This window comes from Delphinus delphis, chromosome 6 (genome assembly GCF_949987515.2).
Source record: "Delphinus delphis chromosome 6, mDelDel1.2, whole genome shotgun sequence".
Taxonomy (NCBI): domain Eukaryota; kingdom Metazoa; phylum Chordata; class Mammalia; order Artiodactyla; family Delphinidae; genus Delphinus; species Delphinus delphis.
Window position 1 is genome coordinate 55,802,090 of NC_082688.1, and position 21,839 is coordinate 55,823,928.

General features: G+C 35.6%; 1 protein-coding gene across 5 annotated transcripts in view; it reads left to right on the forward strand.

Moving 5' to 3' along the window:
• RIC1 (RIC1 homolog, RAB6A GEF complex partner 1) overlaps nt 1-21,839 on the forward strand; it is a 162,937-nt gene that overhangs the window by 46,215 nt on the left and 94,883 nt on the right. For 4 of the 5 annotated variants that reach the window (XM_060014721.1, XM_060014718.1, XM_060014719.1 and 1 more), the window contains exon 3: nt 14,653-14,732. The exons of the other annotated variant lie outside the window; for it this stretch is intronic. In XM_060014721.1, the coding sequence (XP_059870704.1) occupies nt 14,653-14,732 (80 nt within the window). The remainder of the gene's footprint in view (nt 1-14,652; nt 14,733-21,839) is intronic. 5 annotated transcript variants of the gene reach the window in all.

Consider the following 21,839-nt stretch of genomic DNA (forward strand, 5'->3'; position numbering starts at 1 on the left):
TCGCGGGCTCCTTAGTTGTGGCACACAGGCTCCTTAGTTGTGGCATGTGAACCCTTACTTGCAGCATGCGTGTGGGATTTAGTTCCCTGACCAGGGATCGAACCCAGACCCCCTGCATTGGGAGTGCGGAGTTTTATCCACTGTGCCACCAGGGAAGTCCCTGTCCATTTTTCAAACCCAGAATATTAGTTCCATATCTTTTTGCTTGTTATTTTCACTATAGCTTCAATGCCAAGAGCATTTTCTGCACACAGTGGGCATTCATATATTAAATAATATCTGAACGTACTGTTCTTTAAGCATGGTGAAGGATATCCTGTCTAGGTACAGGATTCTTAGATTGAGATTCTTTTTTTTTTTTTCCTAGCCATGAGGTAATGTTCTAGTGCCCTCTGGTTTCTAGGGTTATTAGTGAGAAGTCTGGTGTTAATCTGAGTCTTTTCCCTTTTCAGGAAACCTATTCTTTTTCTCTGAAAGATTTTTCTCTTTGTGATTGAAATTAAGTTATTTTTACTTACAAGATTGTATCTTTTTTTTTTTTCATTAAATTGTCTCCCTCTGCCTGCCTCCCTCCTTCCCACCCCGGGCCAATCCACCCAAATTAAACCTGAGTCTTAGGCGTTTCAATCTGAAGACTTCAGTCTGTTTCTGCAGCTAGGGATTTTTTTTTTCTCTTTTTCCTAAATAAGAGAAGAATAGAACAAGGTTTGTCTTGTTTTCTTCCCTTTTTTTTTTTATTGGAGTATAATTGCTTTACAATGGTGTGTTAGTTTCTGCTTTATAACAAAGTGAATCGGTTATACATATGTTCCCATATCTCTTCCCTCTTGCGTCTCCTTCCCTCCCACCCTCCCTATCCCACCCCTCCAGGCGGTCACAAAGCACCGAACTGATCTCCCTGTGCTATGCGGCTGCTTCCCACTAGCTATCTACCTTACGTTTGGTAGTGTATATATGTCCATGCCTCTCTCTTGCTTTGTCACAGCTTCCCCTTCCCCTTCCCCATATCCTCAAGTCCATTCTCTAGTAAGTCTGTGTCTTTATTCCTGTATAACCCCTAGGTTCTTCATGAAATTTTTTTTCTTAAATTCCATATATATGTGTTAGCATACCTGTTTTCTTTCTTTAATTCATTATTTGCAGAGCTCCTGAATTTGTCTTCCAAGTCTCTTACCTTTCAGTAATGATTTTATCGAGAAGGGACAAGCTGTCAAGATGGCAGCATAGAAGGACGTGGAGCTCACCTCCTCCCACAGATACATACAATAATACATCTACAAGTGGAGTAGTTCTCACAGAATACACACTGAAAGCTGGCAGAAGATCTAATACAACCAAAGCTGCAAGAAAGATGCCCACGTAACTGGTTAGGATGAAAGGGGAAATAAAAAGGAATCAGAACAGGACCTGGACCCCTGGGAGGGACCTGTGAAAGAAGAAAGGTTTCCTCACCCTGGGAACCTCCTTCACCAGCTGGGAGGTCCACTGGGACAGATAGGGAGCTTCAGAGACGAATACAGGAGCCAGCTTATAGCCAGGTAGGGTAGAGGGAGACCAGCATAGACGGTCCTTGCACATTGGTGCACTTTCCAGCCCGACATGCAGGCCTGCCGGTATGTGCAGGGGCTGGATGCTGAAACTCGGGCTTCAGTGGACAGACCTGGTGAGGGGACTTGGTTTGGCTGTGCAGAGATAGCCTGAAGGGCCTGAAGTGTGGTCTGGGATGCAACTGGCACGGAGCGCAGGTCTGCCATAGGAGCCCCATTGTCAACACACGAAGGGAAGGGTGTGGGCCCACCATGGCAGCCTCATTGTCAGCATGCTCCCAGCGGGGCATGGCTGCAGCCACTGCGGACTTTAGAAATGTGCACCAGCAAGTTTTGGGAGCGTGCAAGCGCCACCAGAGTGGGTGTGCACGTGCAAAGGCAGGGCTGAAATCTGAGCAGATTACCAGCACTCCGATAGTGGGTGCAGGAGTGACTTTGGTGGGTTTTCGCACCAGTGGCGTTGTGAGCATGCACATCCCTGAGAAATGTATGAGTCTGTTGTTTATTGATGCTCCTGTAGCGGAGGCTGATTTGAAGGCAGTGCCAGCAATATTGTACTTTGTGGGCGCACACACCGGGTGGCAGGTGATATCACGGAGTTGCACGTCCTGGTGGACAGCTCCTGGAGAAAAATACACAGAGGCCCCTTTCCTAGTGAGAGCTTTCCAGTCCTGCCTACCTCACACTGTAGCTTAGAACTGGATCTGGGGGCTTCTACTCCAACAATTGGGGAGCAGACCCTGCTCCCAACAGGGCTGTGACAACCACAGAGCAAAGAAGAGGCCCCGCCCAACATCCAGTGCAAGCTCTGGTCACCACAACACAACCCGTCTGTCAAGGGGATAACGGCCAGAACATGGCAGGCATCCATACCAAATACAGGCCTTGCACCAAAAACACTGGACTCACACAGGCTACACAGGGATGCTCCCAAATAAAAAACAGCCCTTTAAGACCACAGTAGATAACTGTTTCTCCTAAATTCAGAGAGAGAAATATGAGTAAAGTGAAAAATTGGAGGAACTACTCCCAATTAAAAGAACAAGAGAAATCCCCTGAAAGAACACAAAATGAAAGAAACCTCTCCATTCTACCAAACACTGAGTTCAAAAAGGAGGTAATAAAAATGCTAAAGAAATTAAGAAAGATTATTGATAGAAATGCAGATCACTGTAGCAAGGAACTAGAAACTATAAAGAGGAGCCAGTCAAAATTAGACAGTTCAATTGCCAAGATAAAAACTGAGCTAAAGGCAATGAACAGTGGACTAAATAAGGCAGAAGAATGAATAAGTGATCTGGATGATAGAATAACAGAAATCACCCAATCAGAACAGCAGACAGAAAGACAAGTGAAAAAAAAAATTGAAAGCAGCATACGAGATCTATGGGGTAATGTTAAGCCTTCCAATCTACGCATAATAGAGATCCCAGGAGAAGAAAGAGAAAAGAGGATTGAAAGTGTATTTGAAGAAATTATGGCTGAAAACTCCCCAAATCTAAAGAAGGAAACATATCTAGGTACAGGAAGCACAGAGGGTTGCAAACAAAATGAACTAAAACAGACCTACACTGAGACGTGTTATAATCAAAATGTCAGAATTTAAAGATGAAGAGAGGATTCTTAAGGCATCAAGAGAAAAACAGTCAGTCAGTTACAAGGGAACCCCCATACGGCTATCAGCTGATTTCTCTACAGAAACTTTGCAAGCCAGAAGGGAGTGGCAAGATATATTCAAAGTCATGAAAGGGAAAAATCTGCAACCTAGGATACTGTACCCAGCAAAATTATCATTTAGAGTAGAAGGGGAGATAAAGAATTTCCCAGACAAGCAAAAACTAAAAGAATACAGCAATACTAAACCTATCCTAAAAGAAATATTGAAAGGTCTTTTCTAAATAGAAAAGAAGCAAGACTCTATAAGAAAGAGAAATCACAATAGGAAAGGCAAGTACGTAAAGGGATTGTTTGATCACCTAAGGAAGCCAGTACATAGATTTTTTAAAAAATCAAAAAATTTTGTGAAAGTGATTATAATTACAATGAACAGCAAGAGGATAACATGAAGATGTAAAATAGGACATCAGAGTCACAAAATGTAGGGGAGGGGAGTAAGAAAATATAGATCTTTTAGAATGTGTTTGAACTTATATGACTACCTGTCTAAAGCAAGGAGATATAGTAATGGGTTAACATATTTGAAAATCAGGGTAACCACGAATCAAAAACACACAATAGATTACAAAAAATAAAAAGAAAAGAACTCAAGGATAATACAAAAGAAAACTGTCAACCCACAAAAGGAAAACAAAAAGAAGAAAGGAACAAAAGACAAATACAAAATCAACTGGAAAACAAGGTTTAAAATGGCAATAAAGACATATCTACTTATCAGTAATTACTTTAAATGTCAATGGACTAAATGCTCTGATCAAAAGACAGAGTGGCAGACTGGATAACAAAACAAGAACCTATAGCATGCTGCCTACAAGAGACCCACTTTAGGGTAAAAGGAACACATAGACTGAAAATGAGGGGATGGAAAAAGATACTTCATGCAAATCGACATGACAGGAAAGTGGGGGTAGCAATACTCGTATCAGACAAAATAGACTTCAAAGCAAAGGCCATAAAGAAAGACAGAAAAGGACACTATACAATGATAAAAGGATTAATATAAGAAGAGGATAGCATATGTTAACATGTATGCACCCATATAGGAACACCTGAATACATAAAACAAACACTCCTCTAAAGGTAGGTAATTTTATTGCTTCCACCATATAGTAGAGCTAACTATGGTAGACAGGTTAAAGCACCTGCCCCAGATTACATAAATACTATGTGCCTAAGATCACATCACTGATAATGGAATTCTAACCCATGAAGGCTGGTTCTAGAATTTGAAAGTCTTAATAATTTTGCCTTGCTGCCTTTCTCTGTTAGCATGGTTGTTTAATCTTACTAGCTATTATGGAATAAAGCTGAATCTAGGAGATGCTTTGAAATTTGCTTCTACAAAAAAAATCATTGATCGACTGTGTGAGAAGGATATACAGTTGTATGACCTATAGAGCAATACAGCATCACTCTCTGCACATTAAGTCAAAGCCAAAGCAGTCATCCCCATTTAATTTTCTTATGGCCTTCCCGCTGATCCCCAGGTATAGTCATTGTATGCTCTGACATGTCAGTTATATTAAAAATTCTAGTACTGTATCATCAACAGAACCACAGTCACCTCCTTATCAACTTGTACCTTAGAAAGAAATCTCACTGACACTGTTTTTTAATGGGGTGTGAGAAAGAAAATCCTTTACCATTTTAAGAATTGGCCCATAGCTTTTGGGAGTGTGCATTCTCTGAGCATCAGAAGTAGAATATCATTTTTGTAGACATGTTACCAGACCATAAATATCCTTACAGTTTTCCTCAGTTTTAGACAATTGATCTATATCCATGCGCAAGGAACATTAAAATGAATTTGAAGTACTGTCTCATTTCTAGGACTGTGTCTGGCAAATAGTAGCACCAGCATATTTAGGCATATGCGTAAGTATTTTTATTGAGGCTTTGCTTATAATAGGAAAAAACCTGGAGTCCCTTGGTTCTGTGTTCCCATCCAATCACCAGTATTTTGCTAAGTCCTGTCTCTAGTTTACTGCCATCCTCTTCTCTTTATTCTCATTGTCATTGCCTTAGCACAGGCTTTTAGTATCTTTTGTAGATTGCCTAGAACTCAAAACTTTCAGTTACATTTTTTTGTCTACTTGAAATGCATCTAAATTATGCATAGCTATTTCTGAATCACAGCTTTTATTTTTTAAAATATTTATTTATTTGGCTGTGCCGGGTCTTAGTTGTGGCACGCGGGATATTGGTTGCAGCATGTGGGATCTTTAGTTGCAGCATGCGGGGTCTTTAGTTGAGGCATGCGAACTCTTAGTTGCGGCATGTGGAATCTAGTTCCCTGACCAGGGATCGAACCCGGGCCCTCTGCACTGGGAGCTTGGAGTCTTAGCCACTGGACCACCAAGGAAGTCCCACTTATATTATTCTTACTTTAAACCTTTTGGTGGCTTCCCATTGCATTCAAAATGTGTTCCAAACTTCTTAGCCTAGTATTCAGAGCATCTTGTGATCTGGCCTCTACCTGCCATTCCAACTCTATTTCTCATTGCTACTCTTAATATTCTCTTTCACACCCAGCTAAATGGAAATGTAGATTGTTTTGCCACAACATGAGTTACTGTGACATGAATTAGAATATAACTTATTTATAAATAAGGGAAAGACATCAGTTTAATTTAGAATTCCTGTTGTTTCATTGTGATTTTTTTTCCCGTTCCCAGCATGTTAATGTATTGAGTCACCAAATAACAGCTGAAAGCAAAGTATTATAAGAGAGTGGAATACAGCAAATTGTAGAGGAGTACAGTGTTCTAAATAGCACCCATTCATCTCTCTTTTTTTTTTTTCTTTTTTTTTCCCATCTTGGTGTGACCAGACACTGTTTTGGAAGTGATTACTCTGCTATTCTCCTGGATCTCTTTGAATTTTGCTCTTGTCTCCATAACTTGGTGTCTTTAAATCATACTATTTATACTTCCTTAAATTATACTATTTTTGTTAGGGTTGTTATTTTTCACAGTTAACCATTATCTTCAAAATGGTGGCTCAAAACAGCCATTTGTTTACTCTCATTCTGTGATTTGCACTGGGTTTGGTCAAATGGTTCTCCTGATCTCACCTCTAGTACTGATGTGGCTACAGTCATTTGACAGCTCCACTGATGCTGGATAGCCCCTTAGTTACATATCTGGTAGTTGACTGTAGCTGTCTGTTCTGGTTTTCTTTGTGACCTCTTATTTTCCAGTAGGCTAGATAAGGCCTTTCTTGTGATGGTAGAAGCTTTTCAAGAAGCAGAAGTTTCTAAGTCGAACCATCACTTCCATTCCTCTTTTCTAAATAGCTTTATTGAAGTACTGTTGATATACAATAAATTGCACATGTTTGAAATGTACAATTAGATAAATTTTGAAACCATAACTACAGTCAAGATAGTGAACAGATCCATCACAGGTTTCCTTGTACCCTTTTGTAATTCCTCCATCCTGCCATGATTCACCTCCCTCTAAAACCAATTACTGATTTGCTTTCTGTCACTACAGATTACTAGAGTTTTAAACAAATGGAATCATACAGTATGTGCTATGACATTTTTCTAATTTCTTATACTCAGCATAATTTTGAGATTCATGCATGTTGTCATGGATCAGTAGTTAATGCTGAGTATCTTATTGAATATAACACAGTTGGTTTATCCATTTATCTGTTGATGGGCATTTGAGTTGTTTATAGTTTTGGGCTATTTTAAATAAAAGTGCTATGAACATTCATGTACAAATCTTTATATGGGCATATATTTCCTTTTATCTTGGGTAAATAGCCATGAATGGAACAGCTAGATCGTAAGGTAGGTCCCTTATGTTTAACTTTTTAAGGACACGCTAAACTTTTTACGAAGCAGTTGTACCATTTTACATTCCTACCGGCAGGGTACAAGAGTTCTCATTCCTCTTTGCCAACCTAAGGTGTGCCTTTTTAATTTTAGCTATTCTAATGGCTGTGTGGTGGTATCCCATTATAGTTTTAATTTACATTTCTCTAATAACTAATGATGTTGAACATCTTTTCATTTGTTTATTTGCCATGTGTGTTTTCTGTGGTAAAGTGTCTTTTCAGATCATTCGCCCATTTTATTTATTGGGTTCTTTGCTTTCTTATTGTTGAGTTTCTAGAGTTCTTAGTGTATTTTGGATTCAAGTCCTTTATTACACATATGCTTTACGAAGAATTTCTCCTAGTATGTTACTTGTCTTTTCATTCTCTTAACACTATTTTTTGAATGCGTGAAGTACTTAATTTTGATGATGTCTGGTTCATTAGTTTATTTTTTAATGGCTCTTATCTTCTTCCTATGCTTTCTTCTAGAAGTCTTATGATTTAGGTTTTATATTTAGGTCTCTGATATATGTTGAGTTAATTTTTATATATGGTGCAGGATATGGATCTAAGTTAATTATTTGCATATTGATATTCAGTTGTTCCAGCACCGTTTGTTGAAAAGGTTATCCTTTCTGTATTGCATTTCTTTTGCATCTGTGTCATAAATCTGTTGTCCACATGTATGTGGGGTTTTGTCTGTGTTCTCTATTCAGTTCCATGATATATTTGTCTGTGTTAATACAGTATTACTTTTGATTACTCTAGCTTTGTAATAATTTTTGAAATCACAGTGTGTTACTTTTTCAACTTTGTTTTCAAAGTTGTTTTCAGTGTTTTAGGACCTTTTGTTTCTGTATGAATTTTAGCATCAGCTTGTCGGTTTCTATGAAAATACCTGCTGAGATTTTGACTGGCATTGCATTGGATATGTGGATCCATTTGGGGGGAGTTGTCATCTTAGCAGTATTGAATCTTCTGACCTATGAACAACATATATCTCTTCCTTTATTTAGATATTTTTAACTTTGTCAATGTTTTGTTATCAGTGTACAAGTATTTCACAGCTTTTGCCAGGTTTATCCCAAAGTATTTTATATTTTTTGATGTTTTTGAAAACAGTATTTTAATTTGCTGATTGTTCACTGATAGTATATAGAAATGCAGTTGATTTTTCTATTGATCTTGTATCTTGCAACCATGCTAAACTCAGTTATTCTAGTACTGTTTTTGTAGATTCCGCCAGATTTTCTGTATAGACAGTGACGTCAAAAAACAGTTTTACGTTTTTCCTTTCCAATCTGGATCCTTTTATTTCTTTTTCTTGCCTGATTTTATTGGTTAGACTGTCCAGTACAATTTTGAATAGGAGGAAAGCATTTAGTCTTTTACTATTAAGAATCATGTTATAGGGGCTTTCCTGGTGGCGCAGTGGTTAAGAATCCACCTGCCAATGCAGGGAGCACAGGTTCAAGCCCTGGCCCGGGAAGATCCCACATGCTGCAGAGCAACTGAGCCCGTGTGCCACAACTACTGAACCTGTGCTCTGGAGCCCACAAGCTACAGCGACTGAGCCCGCGTGCCACAACTACTGAAGCCCGCGTGCCTAGAACCTGTGCTCCTCAACAAGAGAAGCCACCGCAATGAGAAGCCTGCACACCGCAATGAAGAGAAGCCCCCGCTCGCCGCAACTGGAGAAAGCCCATGCACAGCAACAGAGACCCAGTGCAGCCAAAGATAAATAAATAAATAAATATTAAAAAAAGAAGAAGAATCATGTTATAGATATTTTGTAAATCCCCTTTATCAAGTTGTGGAAATTAACCCTCTCATTAATTTGCTGAAAATTTTTAATTAGTAATGTTATATTGGATTTTTTCTAATGTCTTTCCTGCATTTATTGAGACTATCATACTATTTTTCTTTTTTAGTTTGTTAATATGGTAACTTACATTTATAGATTCTTGAATGTTAAACCAACCCTGCATTCCTGGATAAACCCCATTTACTTATGATGTATTAATACATTGTTAGATTTAATTTGCTAAAACTGTTTATAAATTTTACATCTGTGTTAATAAGCGATATTGGCTGGTAGTTTCTTTTCCTCATAATGTCTTTGTCTTCTTTTAGTATGAGGGTAATGCTGGCCTCATAAAATGTGATCAAAGGTGTTCCCTCTTTGTTGGTTTTCTAGAAGAGTTTGTGTTGAATTGATATCTCTTTTCTAAGTATTTGATAGAATTCACCAGTGATAGCATGTGGGCCTAGAGTTTTGTTCTGCTTTGTGGAAAGGATTTTAATTGAAATTTCAATTTCTTTAGTAGATATAAGCCTATGTAGGGTACCTCTTTCTTTTCAGTACGATTTAATAGTTTGTGTCTTTAAAGGAACCCATCCATTTCATCCAAGCTGGAAATTTACTGTCATAAAGTTATTCACAGTACTCCCTTGTTATTTTAATATCTGTAGAATATGTAGTGATGTCACCTCTCTCATTTCTGATAGTGGTTATTCTCTTTCTTTTTTTCCTGGACAGTATGACTAGAAGTATATCGATTTTAATGATCTTTAAAAAAAAAACAGATTTTAATTTCATTGATTTTATTTTTGTTTTCTACTTCACTGATTTCTATGCTGATCTGTATTATTTCCTCTATTTTTTTTAAATTTGTTTACTTTGGGTTTCATTTGCTCATCTGTTTCTTGTTTAAAGTAGAACCCAAGGTCACCGATTTGGCATTTTTCTTTTTTTCTAATACAGGTATTTGAAGCTATAAAATTTCCCTTAAGTACTGCTGTAATAACACCCCACAAATTTTAGTATCCTGTATTTTTCTAAATTTCTGTCTTGATTTCTTCTTTTATTCATGAATTATTTACAAGCATATTATTATTATTTTTTTTTTTCGGTATGCGGGGCTCTCACTGTTGTGGCCTCTCCCGTTGCGGAGCACAGGCTCCGGACGCGCAGGCTCAGCGGCCATGGCTCACGGGCCCAGCCGCTCCACGGCATGTGGGATCTTCCCGGACCGGGGCACAAACCCATGTCCCCTGCATCGGCATGCGGACTCTCAACCACTGTGCCACCAGGGAAGCCCTACAAGCATATTATTTAGTTTCCAAATATTTGAGAGTTCTCCAGAAATCTTATGTCATCAATTTCTAGTTTAATTCTGTTGGGGTGAAGGAACATATATTATACATGTTTTATTTTTATATATGGTAAGACCCCAACGTAGATTGCTATTATTCTTGTTTAAAAAGTCAGTTTAGGGCTTCCCTGGTGGCACAGTGGTTGAGAGTCCGCCTGCTGATGCAGGGGACACGGGTTCGTGCCCCGGTCCGGGAAGATCCCACATGCCGCGGAGCGGCTGGGCCCGTGAGCCATGGCCGCTGAGCCTGCGTGTCCGGAGCCTGTGCTCCACAACGGGAGAGGCCACAACAGTGAGAGGCCTGCGTACCCCCCCAAAAAACCACAAAAAAAACCCCAAAAAACAACAAAAAAGTCAATTTACCACAGCCATACCTGAGGACTACCTTCCTGAGCATTCTAATCAATGCCCTGTGCGTTATGAGTTTCCTCAGTCTTGCTGGTGGGACAGGGACTGTTTTCTGGACTGTTGGAGCACCATGCACTGTTCCCTTTACTAATCCTTTTGGTTTCTCTTCTGCCTTGGTAGTATCCTCACATGCATGTGCTTATTGGTGCTCTTTGATTCTTTCTCCATGCAGCTCTCTTGACTCTGGTACTCTGTCATATAAATTTTGTTAGTGCCTTGTTCTTCCTGGACTCTCAACATCGTCTTCTCAACTCAGGGAGTCTGCCAGGCTCTGTCTCTATTCCCCTTCTCAGTGCTGTGACCTGGAAACTCAAGAGAGTAAGCTGGAACAATCATAGAACTCACCTGAGTTGTTTTCCATGTGTCAGAGATCACTAGCCTTCATTGCTTGTCAGTGTTTTGAAAACCATTGTTTCATATATTTTGTTTGGTTTTTGGTTGTTTGTTTCAGATGGAAGCACAAATTGACTTCAGCTTAATCCATCTTTGTTGGAAGCAGAAGTGTTTTTTTTTTTAAGTATTCTGATATAAAACAATATGATAGAACTAGTAATAATATAATAATTTTTGATGACTATTTGTATCAAAAGATATTCTTCACCTATCTTTGAGAGAATGTGTTATTTATAACCATTTTTGTTATTTTTCATTTAACTATATTCATAGGTATGAATGTACAAAGTCTGAAAGAGTATACAAAAGTGTTAGATCATTATCTTATTATGCTTTGGGGTGAGTAATTTTATATACTTGAACATGTATAACAAAAAAATAAAGCTAAAAACAGAGAGCATCATTTATAAACCAGTGTAAAGAATTAAAAAATGCTAGTCTGTTATCAGCCTTATTTGAAACCTGATATGACAGTATGTTGGGATAGAAGATACATCTCTAAATCATCGAATCCTTCTCTCTTAAGTTATTACAGAAATCTCTGTGATGCCGTTATTCAAGTCATTGGAGCCAGATGCATAAATCTGTCCTATTCTTTATGGTAAAAATGGTATATGCTGAGGAAGAAATGCACTATGACTTGGAATTCTAAACTATCTGGTGAATTCATGTACAAAAAAGTATTTGGGTTGGTAGAGGAAAGTATTGGGATGCTGCCTACAGGTTAAGCATTAGTTATATATAGCAGTTGATTTGTCTCATGACACGGTTAGATTTAAATTACTCCTGTTTACAGAAGTTTACTATTTGTAATATATATGTCATGCATCAGTCATAAAATAATTTAAAAATATATTTAATTTGGGGTGGCAAGTGAAAACTTCCCAAATGCCCAAACAAAGCAGAATAGAAACAGGCAGTTAATAATAATAATAATAATGATAACCGTATCAACTACCACCACCACCTGTAGAATTCAATCTCTTCTTTTTAAAATGTGGAATTAGGTGAGGTAGTTTGCCTGGTTTTTTTAAAGCTCTGTTACTAGATTTGCAATTGAAATAAATGATGTGAAACTTTAATATTCATACCTCTCTGACTGATAATTTGTTGCATTATTAATATCCTTTTACATTATTGTTTCTAGTTCTTCTAAGTAGCATTAGTAGAGACAAGGCTGTCTCTTCCAGCCTCTATTTAAGTAGTGATTTTCTTTTATCCTCTCAATACCTTTATCCTTATGACCTTATGGCCCTAATTCATGGATAGACAAAAGAAGGGGACATAAAGACTTGTCATATAAGTTGCCTACAGATTGTTGGGCCTCTGTAATTAAAGGCACATAATCCAGTAATATACCTTGGAGAAAGAAAAAAATATTGTTAAGATAGGGATAACAGGAAAGAGAACTTCGAAGTTCTTTATTTTGTCTTTTCATTAACTTAGAAAAGTTAGTTTTGGGGTGTGTGCGTGTGTTTATGGATGTATACTCAAAGAAGGTATTGGTATTGTTGCCTACAGAGTAAGCAGTAGTTATATACTTTTTTGCAGTATTTTAGGGATAGGAAGAGAAGGGCCATCATAACACTGCATAAAAACAGTTTTGGTATAGATACACAAAGATGCTACTTTTTAAGGATGATCATGTTTTTGCTACCAAAACTTTTTAAGTTGTTCAAAGGCAGGACTGTTCATGAAATTATCACTGATGAATGTCATTGAGATCTGGAAATAAATAGCACTTAATATACATGCAAAGCCATAGAAACTTGGTAAAGATCATTGATACAGAATACCAAAATAGTAAATCAAGCCATTATTTGTAATTTGATCTAGTATACTGTCTATATAAAATTTCTAAATGCTGGTGCAAAGTGATGCTGTGTTTTTCCTGGCATTATAGTCTTCTAAGCACTTGTTAAAATTCTGAGTACATTATTAGCATTTGATATTCTGAAATGTTGAACTTTTGACCTTGAGTTACTGATATTCAGACAGTGGTTGTATGTTATTCATCTAAGTACTAGACCGTATTATTTTACTTTTCTAGCCCCTGTAACAGTAGAGTTTACACATTTTAAACAGTCACTAATCTATATAGGGGTCATGATGTCTGAAACTTTCAATATGGTTTGATTTGAATCCATTTTCTTTTTGATCCCATAGTTTTCACATTAGAAGAATAAAAAATTGCACATGAGTAATTAGAATGATGATCTTTTCTGAAGGATTTTAACCTTTTTTCTTTTGTATCCCAATATGTTGAATTAGAGTTTTGGAATACATTAAAATATTAAAGTTTATAGCTTAGAAACAAAACACCTGGCTTTGCTGAAGAAATTGAGTATTTCCTCTGGCATTCCTTTATGTGAAAAACAGAAAACCAGTACTGGAAAGAAACTTGAAACTTTGAATAATTTTTTCAGTTTCTTTAGTTCTACTTTGGGTAAAAGCCCTCCTGCCTCTAAAATGATAAGAATTCAGTGTGAATATAAAGAAGTTTGGGTAAAACATTGCCACTTCACTCTGTTAATGCCTGAAAATGTTTGTTTAGAAAAAGCTAAATATTGTATTTATATAAATGTAAAATGGTTGTTTGAGCTTTACAAGTCAGATATGTGCCATGATCATATGATGGCACTGTTTGTTTTAATATAATTTATATATATATTTTAATTGAAATATAGTTGATTTACAATGTGTGTTAATTTCTGCTGTACAGAAAAGTGATTCTTATACATATACATACGTTTTTTAATATTCTTTTCCATTATGGTTTATCACAAGATATTGACTATATTTCCCTGTGCTGTACGGTAGGACCTTGTTGTTCATCCATTCTATGCATATCATGTTTGCATCTGCTAATCCCAAACTCACAATCCATCCCCCCCACCCCCCATCCCCCGGCAGCCACAAGTCTGTTCTCTATGTCTCTGAGTCTGTTTCTGTTTTGTAGATAAGTTCATTTGTGTCATATTTTAGATTACATATATAAGTGATATCATATGGTATTTGTCTTTCTCTTTCTGACTTACTTCACTTAATACAGTTTATATTTTTAAAACATTTTATTAACTTAGAAAAATTAGCTGATGTTCAAATTTTTTAAGTTGGAGGTTTGCTCTGTTTTTACTTCTGTCTTGATATATTTTGTAGTAAATCAGAGGCTAAGTGATTGATTTTGAAATGTATAAAATATGTTATTCTGAAGTTACACTATATAAACTTTGAGTAGAGTCAAGAATTTCATCATACTTACTATTTGGTGACATAATTGCTTTAAAAACTCAGAAAAATTATTTGCCGTATTATTCCAGAGTTTAAAACGTTCTGTATATTTTGCAAAATAATCATCTATTATTGAATAATAAAGTTATTTTAGAATATTAATGTCTACAGCATGTTATGAACTATTGATTTCAATTACCTATGAAATATTTTGAAATCTGTAAATCCCTTTCATGAGTTACTTTAAACAAGATGGATTATATTGAAGCAAAGTGATTTTTTTATTTGCATAATTAAGCTATAGCTCTTCAAAAGGGGGTTCTTGAAGTGTTTTCAAAGTAACAATATATAAAATTAAGATTACAGTCATAGCCTTACCCTTTAATTCATGGTAAATAAAATTTATCTTTCAGACGGCAAATGGCTACATCTTGTTTTTTCATATAACATCTACAAGAGGGGACAAGTACCTTTATGAACCAGTGTATCCCAAGTAAGTTTGTTGTCTTTCATTTTTTAAATATTTGATTTGCATACTTTGTATTCACAAAACATTACAGTTTGGGGTTGTCTCAAGTGCTAAGCCAGCATTTCCAAAACACTGTTTTAAAGATTACCAGGTCTTTGAACTGCTGTCACTTGAATAAAGAATTCTATAATTAAATAAGTCTGAAAATCTTGGATGGATGTACTATCTCCAGAATTACTATTAAAATACTCCAGATCTAGCATCCTTTAGTCTTTATTGGGGATGTATGAGCTAAGATCATGAGGGGAAGAGGTGAAGTGTCAGTAAGCTATACGTACTTTTTCCTGTACATTTTAGTATATGCATAGAAAAAATATGTACCCCAAACAGTGGGTTACCTCTTGATTAGAATTTGAGGGAACTTGGACTTTTGATCTTTAATCTGTGTTCTGTATGTTTTGCATTGTTTTTTTTTCCTTTTTTGTTATTTTCCTTACTTGTGAAACAAGAGAACATTTTATTGAAAGACCTTTTGAAATAAAAGAACATGTAATGTAATTTTCAAGTATTTCACCTTTTTAAAAAACGATCAAGCCATTAAAACTGGATGAAAATATAAATGAATTATTTATCACATTTCTAGATGATAGAAGACAGAGGTTATTAGTTATATAAGTAATTAAAGGGAAAATAGATTACATTATATGAAAGTTTAAATTTCTGAAAATTAACAGAAAAAAAAAAGACCAACATTAAAAGGGCAGATAACAAACTGGGGGAAAATTTTGCAGTAAACAAGACCAAGGCTTACTGTTTTTTATATGAAAGGGTCATATAAATTGCTAAGAAACACAAAGATTTCAAAAGATAAATACGTAAAAGCAATCTCATAAGAGGAGATGTCATCCATTTTAATTCTCAATTTAGACATACTCTGAAAGATTTCAAAAGATAAATAGATAAAAGCAATCTCATGAGAGGAACTATCTCCATTTTAATTCTCAATTTAGACACTCTCCTGTAAATAAAAAGCAATAAACAGAATCACCTGTACTTAACTTGATTATTTTTTATACTATTATAGGTGGGCAGGGGACTATTATAGGTGGGCAGGGGAGGGAAATAACATCTCTTGAAACAGTGAAAAATACAATTTTCTTCCATTTGCCAACATGATTTACATATATTTAGAGTGTTTTGGAATAGTATTTTGAGACTCACTTTTTGTTTTCCAGAGGTTTTAAAAAGTTTCTTACCTTTTAATTCTAAGACTCCAGGGGACACTGCTTAACTAAGTAGTAGTCCCAACAATGCATGAGCTATGCTGTGTTTGACTGTATATGTTAAGCTAAAGAACTAAGTAAAGAGCATTATTGTTTTGTTTTGTTTTTAAACTTGGATGTTCTTCCACTGTGTTGAAGAGTTTGAGTTTCAATATGTGGGCTCAATAAAATGTGTATTGCCTTAGAGCAGCATAAATAGAAATTAAGGGGGGATATAGGCTTTGGTGTCAGATAGACCTGGAATTGAATGTCAGTTCTGCTGCTTTTCAGCTGTATGTCTCCTATCAAGTTAAAATACCTCTAAAAACCTGAGTTTCCTCATCTGTAGAATGAGATAACAGTAGTAATTATTTTATAGGATTAAATGAGACCATGCATATTAAATGTTTAGGTAAGTGCCTAGCTTGTGGAAAAATTAATAATGGACAGCTGCTATTATTATTAATATATTTTTTCCCTCATCAAATTTTTACTTTATTTCTAATGTTTTAAGTGATTATATATATAAAGTGATTTTATACATTACATAAATTGTATATATTATATATATTTTTTGTTTTTAACTTGATAATATACTTTTTTCAGAGTTTAACTTCTAGTAACTGTTACATAAAATCAAACAAAATCTCTTATATGGAAACAGTTTCGCAGAGCAGATTAGAATCAGCCTATTATGCATTTGTTTGCTAGACTACTTTCTAGTTCGGCTTTTTAGTCTAGTAAGTTTCTTAGTTTTTCTGTAGAACCTGTTTATAAAATGGGAATAAAAATATTTTCTTCAGTTGTTTGGAGGGTTATGTGAGCTTACGTTTTTAAAACCTGATTTGAGGAGAGTTTTTTTAAAATTTAGTTTTTATTGGGTATAAGATAAGCTCAAGGATGTATTATACAATATACAATGTAGCCAATATTTTGTAATAACTGTAAATGGAAAGTAAATTGTATAAAAATTTTTAAAAACTAAAAAAATTTAGTTTTGAGAGTGTATCATCATCATCTGTGCCATTGTAAACACTTATGCAATTCAAGACACTATTCTAAGCACTTTTTCAAACTAACTTAATCCCTGTAGCAACCTGATGAGGTAGTTATGTACAGTAACTATACAAACTGCAGCACAGAGATGGCCAAGTAACTCACCCATAGTCATACACTAGTAAGTGACACAGTCAGGATCTAAACTTAAGTGTTGTAGCTTCAAAATCTGTGTATTTAAATTAACCACCAATACTACACTTCAACCCCGTGTGTCCATCTAGCCATCTACTACTTTGGGTTTTATTTGGGGAGTTAGGGAACCAAAAATGGATAAATGATCTGGAGTGGTTTATAGTAGTCCTGAAGAATAGAGACAGCATAATTGAGGCCAGTGGTTAGTCATCCTCTTCACAGTTTTAGAAACGCTATTGTCTCTTGCTTCTCTTCTCTAAATCTTATAAGTTCCTCCCATGAGTTTTTCTATAGTATCTCAACTTCCTTGTATTATGTGACAGCATCTTAACCTCAGACTGCCTCTTTTCCCATAGTGCTTCATCTTAGAACAGGTCAGATGCCCCCATAATCTTTCAGAGTTTCCACATAGTGTTGTTTCCAACATCCTTCCTGTTGATGGTGGGAGTCAGGCTTCAGCAATGTTTACAGTCTTATATTAAATGACTCTTTATGCCTCAAAGGTCATTTAGGTCATTTATTGTTTGATTAATGAATTTTCCATTTCTTTCATCCTTTGCATCTTTATAAATTCCATTCTATATTAAAATATTCCTTCATATTGGTTACACAGGCCAATGGATGGACTTATCCATTGAAGGGGTCATCTTGATGGCTTTTTCTTTCATGTCTTGTAACTTACAGTGCAATTAATGAAGGAAACTCTGTCAGGGATAAATCAGAAATAATTTGTGTTAAGCTTTAGAATATGTTCATGTGTTTATTTTTAAGTATGAGTTTGGTAGATCTTGAAACTGCAAATCATATTTAATTTCATAATGAAAATAATTTCAACAAACATTTCATCATTATGTATACTACTTTGAGAGCAGAGATTTTTTTCTCCTTATTCTTTCTATCTTTCCACCTTATTGAGACCAGCCTTATTGAGGTTAGTGGTCTTTTAAAAAGAAAAGTTACTGTACTAAAATTCAGTATATTTAATTATCAACTATTAAAGATGAAGATATTATCTTCTTCACTGAAAAAAATCACTCCAAAACAACTATCAAAATTCAGACGTCCCACTCCCTCCCCAAGGCCAATATTTTTACCATCTGTTATGAATTAGTGCTAGGTGGGAAGCAAGAAGAGAATAATTAGTTGAAGTTAGCAATTTCTAACTTCAACACAACTTGCCTTTTCAAAAATCCTGCTTCTTGGGAACTATACTCAATATGTTACAATAACCTATAAGAGAAAAAAATCTGATAAATAACATATATATGATATATATATACACACATATATATTATATATACAACTGAATCACTGCTGTACACCTGAAACTAGCATAACATTGTAAGTCAATTATACTTCAATAAAATAAAGCTTCTTGCAGGAGAAACCTGCAAGTAAGGGGATATAAACATTTACTCAGTTACATCAAAGAGAATAAAAGAGGTTTGAATTACTTACAGATGTGAAAGATTCCCCTCAACATTTGTTTTTTTCTTTTTGCTAGTAAGTTTTGAGTGTTAGTTTTCTGGAGAATAAACTTTAACTGCTTTTTTCCCCTTAAGCTTCTATAGATTTAGAAAGTTATTTCTAACAATATATCTTGGTCTAAGTTCAGTTTTTGAACTTGACAAAGTGTGTTAGTTATCCTAACATTTTTGATTCCCTTTGATCTTCTCAAAACGTTGCATGTGTAATTTGATATCAATATGTATGTATTCTGTAACAGTACATGTGTAACCTTTAGCTGTTCAACTTTGTGTCTTTTATGTATCCATTAGCTTACATTATAATTGCATGAGCATTTACTAATAAGATTAATTAGCAACGTTATTCTATAAATTCTGGACAGTGAAAACCACTCCCTGTTGGCCACACTTCTAAGACTGGCACCTGAATTCAAAGAATCACAGAATTGTTAAGAAATCTGCCTGATTCAAAGAGCCCTGTGCATTGTTCTTATCGGACTCAAAGCTGTCTGATTTTGTGATAATGTAAATAAAAAGCTTTTTTTTCTTTTTAAGAAAAATGATATAAAATGCCTGGTGATAAAGAGTACTTATCTCTTTCAGAAAACTCTTCTGAAAAATTGTTGTCATCCATCTGTCCATTTAAGTATTAAATTTTGTCAGGCTCCAGGACCGTTTTAGATACTGGGATGCAGCAGAGGAAAAAGAAAAAAGAAGAAAAACAACAACAACAAGAAACTCTACTCATACAGCCTGCATTCTTGTAATAGATGGTGATAAATAAGTAAAATACATTACAAATTAGGTGATACATTCTATGGAGAAAAATAAAGCCAGGAAAGGGAATGGGAAGTGGGGAAACAACTTGAAATAGAGTGGTCAGGGTCTTTACTGAGAAGATGATGTTTTAAAAGTTCTCAATGAGATGAGGAAACAAAACATACACCCATGGCCAGAGCATTCTGGATTGGTGAGATTTAGAAGGTAAGAAAGTTAATAAGAAGAAATTACTGTGAATAAATCCTAGGTCTTATCTAATAACTTACAGTGAAAAAATCAGAAGGGAGAAATTTTTTATTAAATATAAAAAGAAAAATTACATTCTGCTTTTAAAATAACCTAATCCTGGGAAAGCCTACAGTTTATTCTCTTTTTTTGTAAATGGCACCATCATTTGAGCTTATTTATTCTTACGACTTAATAACTCCAATAGCCAGTCTATATCAAGTCCAGTATATTCTACCTTGTATCCCTCATGTCTTTCCCTTCTTCCTAATTCTCAGCAACACTACTTTAGCTTGGGTTCTGTCATTTTTCTCCTGGATTATTGTAATATCTTATTAATTAATCTTTTGTGGTTTACCCCTAAATGAATTTTTCTAACATAAAATTAACTTGCCATTTTTCTACAGTTTTTCAGTGGCTTTTCTTAGATTTCAGGATTAATCGTGTTGCTTACTTTTTTTGAGTTTTATTTTACAAATCTGAAGAATGGATTTAATATCCACTTCATGAAGATGTCATTAGGTTGTTTTTGTTTGTTTGTTTGTTTGTTTTTTGCGGTACGCGGCCCTCTCAGTGTTGTGGCCTCTCCTGTTGCGGAGCACAGGCTCCGGACGCACAGGCTCAGCAGCCATGGCTCACGGGCCCAGCTGCTCCGCGGCATGTGGGATCTTCCCGGACTGGGGCACGAACCCGTGTCCCCTGCATAGGCAGGCGGACTCTCAACCACTGCGCCACCAGGGAAGCCCTGTCATTAGGTTTAAATCAACACCTTAAATTACTCTGTAGAGTACCTAAAATAATGCTTTACTGTTGCCCAGGATTTTGTTATGCGTTCTCTTGTATTCTACATGCTCTTACTGGCTTTAATTATCCAGTATATATGGATGAGGTTCAGACGTTTCTGTAATATAGTACCACTTTCTTAAGCTTCTGGCCCACCTTTCTGGAACAAATCTATTTAGGTGTCTCTAGGCAGCCTCAAACTCATCATGTGTAAACCTAACTCATTTCCTCTCTACCAAGCCAAACATGTTATTGCTTTTCTAAAATTTATTGCCATTACCATGATCTTTTATACAGTGTGTGATGTTGAAAACCTTGGAATCTTTATTTCTTCATTTCTCTTCTTTGTTTGGTAATCAGATTGTATTGATTGATTACAACTCTCTAGTGCCTCTAAAATTTGCTGGTATGTATTTTACTCTCACTTGTCATATTAAGGGCATTCATGGCCTCTCCTTGCCTATTGAAAAGCTTGTTTACTAACTCATTCTTGTCCTCTAGTCTCTTTCTCCTCCATACTGAAATCCATTCTTTGCACTGATAACCAGATTTATTCTTCAAAGCAGAAACTTGATGATGTGATTCTTGTCTCAGAAACTTTTTTTTAAAGTCTGGATTTACTTTGTTCTAAATAATTAACACCTGGATCTAAAGATACAAAAAAGCTAGCATTATACATCAGTACTTCCTGGAATATTATTTCAGAAAGATCATATCAGTAAATTTTTTATTTCTAATTTTTTTATTGTGGTAAAATACACAATGTAACATTTATCATCATAATGTTTTAAAGTATAGTTATATAGTTGGCCCTTTAACAACACAGGTTTGAACTGTGCAGGTCCACTTATACATGGATTTTTTTCAGTAAATATGTACTGCAGGATTCTTGGTTGGTTGAATCCAAGGATACAGAGCCACATATATGGAGGGCCAACTGTAAAGTTATGCACAGATTTTCAAGTGCATGGAGGTCTGCATCCCTAACCCACAGGTTGTTCAAGGTTTAACTGTACTTCATATAAGTGAAACCATATGGTATTTATCTTTTGTGACTGACTTATTTCACTTAGCATAATGTCCTCAAGTTTCATTCATTTTGTAGCATATGTTAGACTTTCCTTCCTTTTAAAGGTTGAATAATATTCCACTGTATGTATATACCACATTCTATTGTGAATAATGCTGCTATGAACATGGGTATTCAAATGTCTCTTTGAGACCCTGATTTCAGTTCCTTTGGGTATATACCCCAAAGTAGAATTGCTGTATGTTACGGTAATTCTCTTTTTAATTTTTTTGAGGAACTGCCATACTATTATCCTCAGGGACTGTACCATATTCTGTACTTAGTGCACAAGGACTCTAATTTCTCTACATTTTTGCCAACACTTATTGTTATATATGTATTTTTATAGTAACTT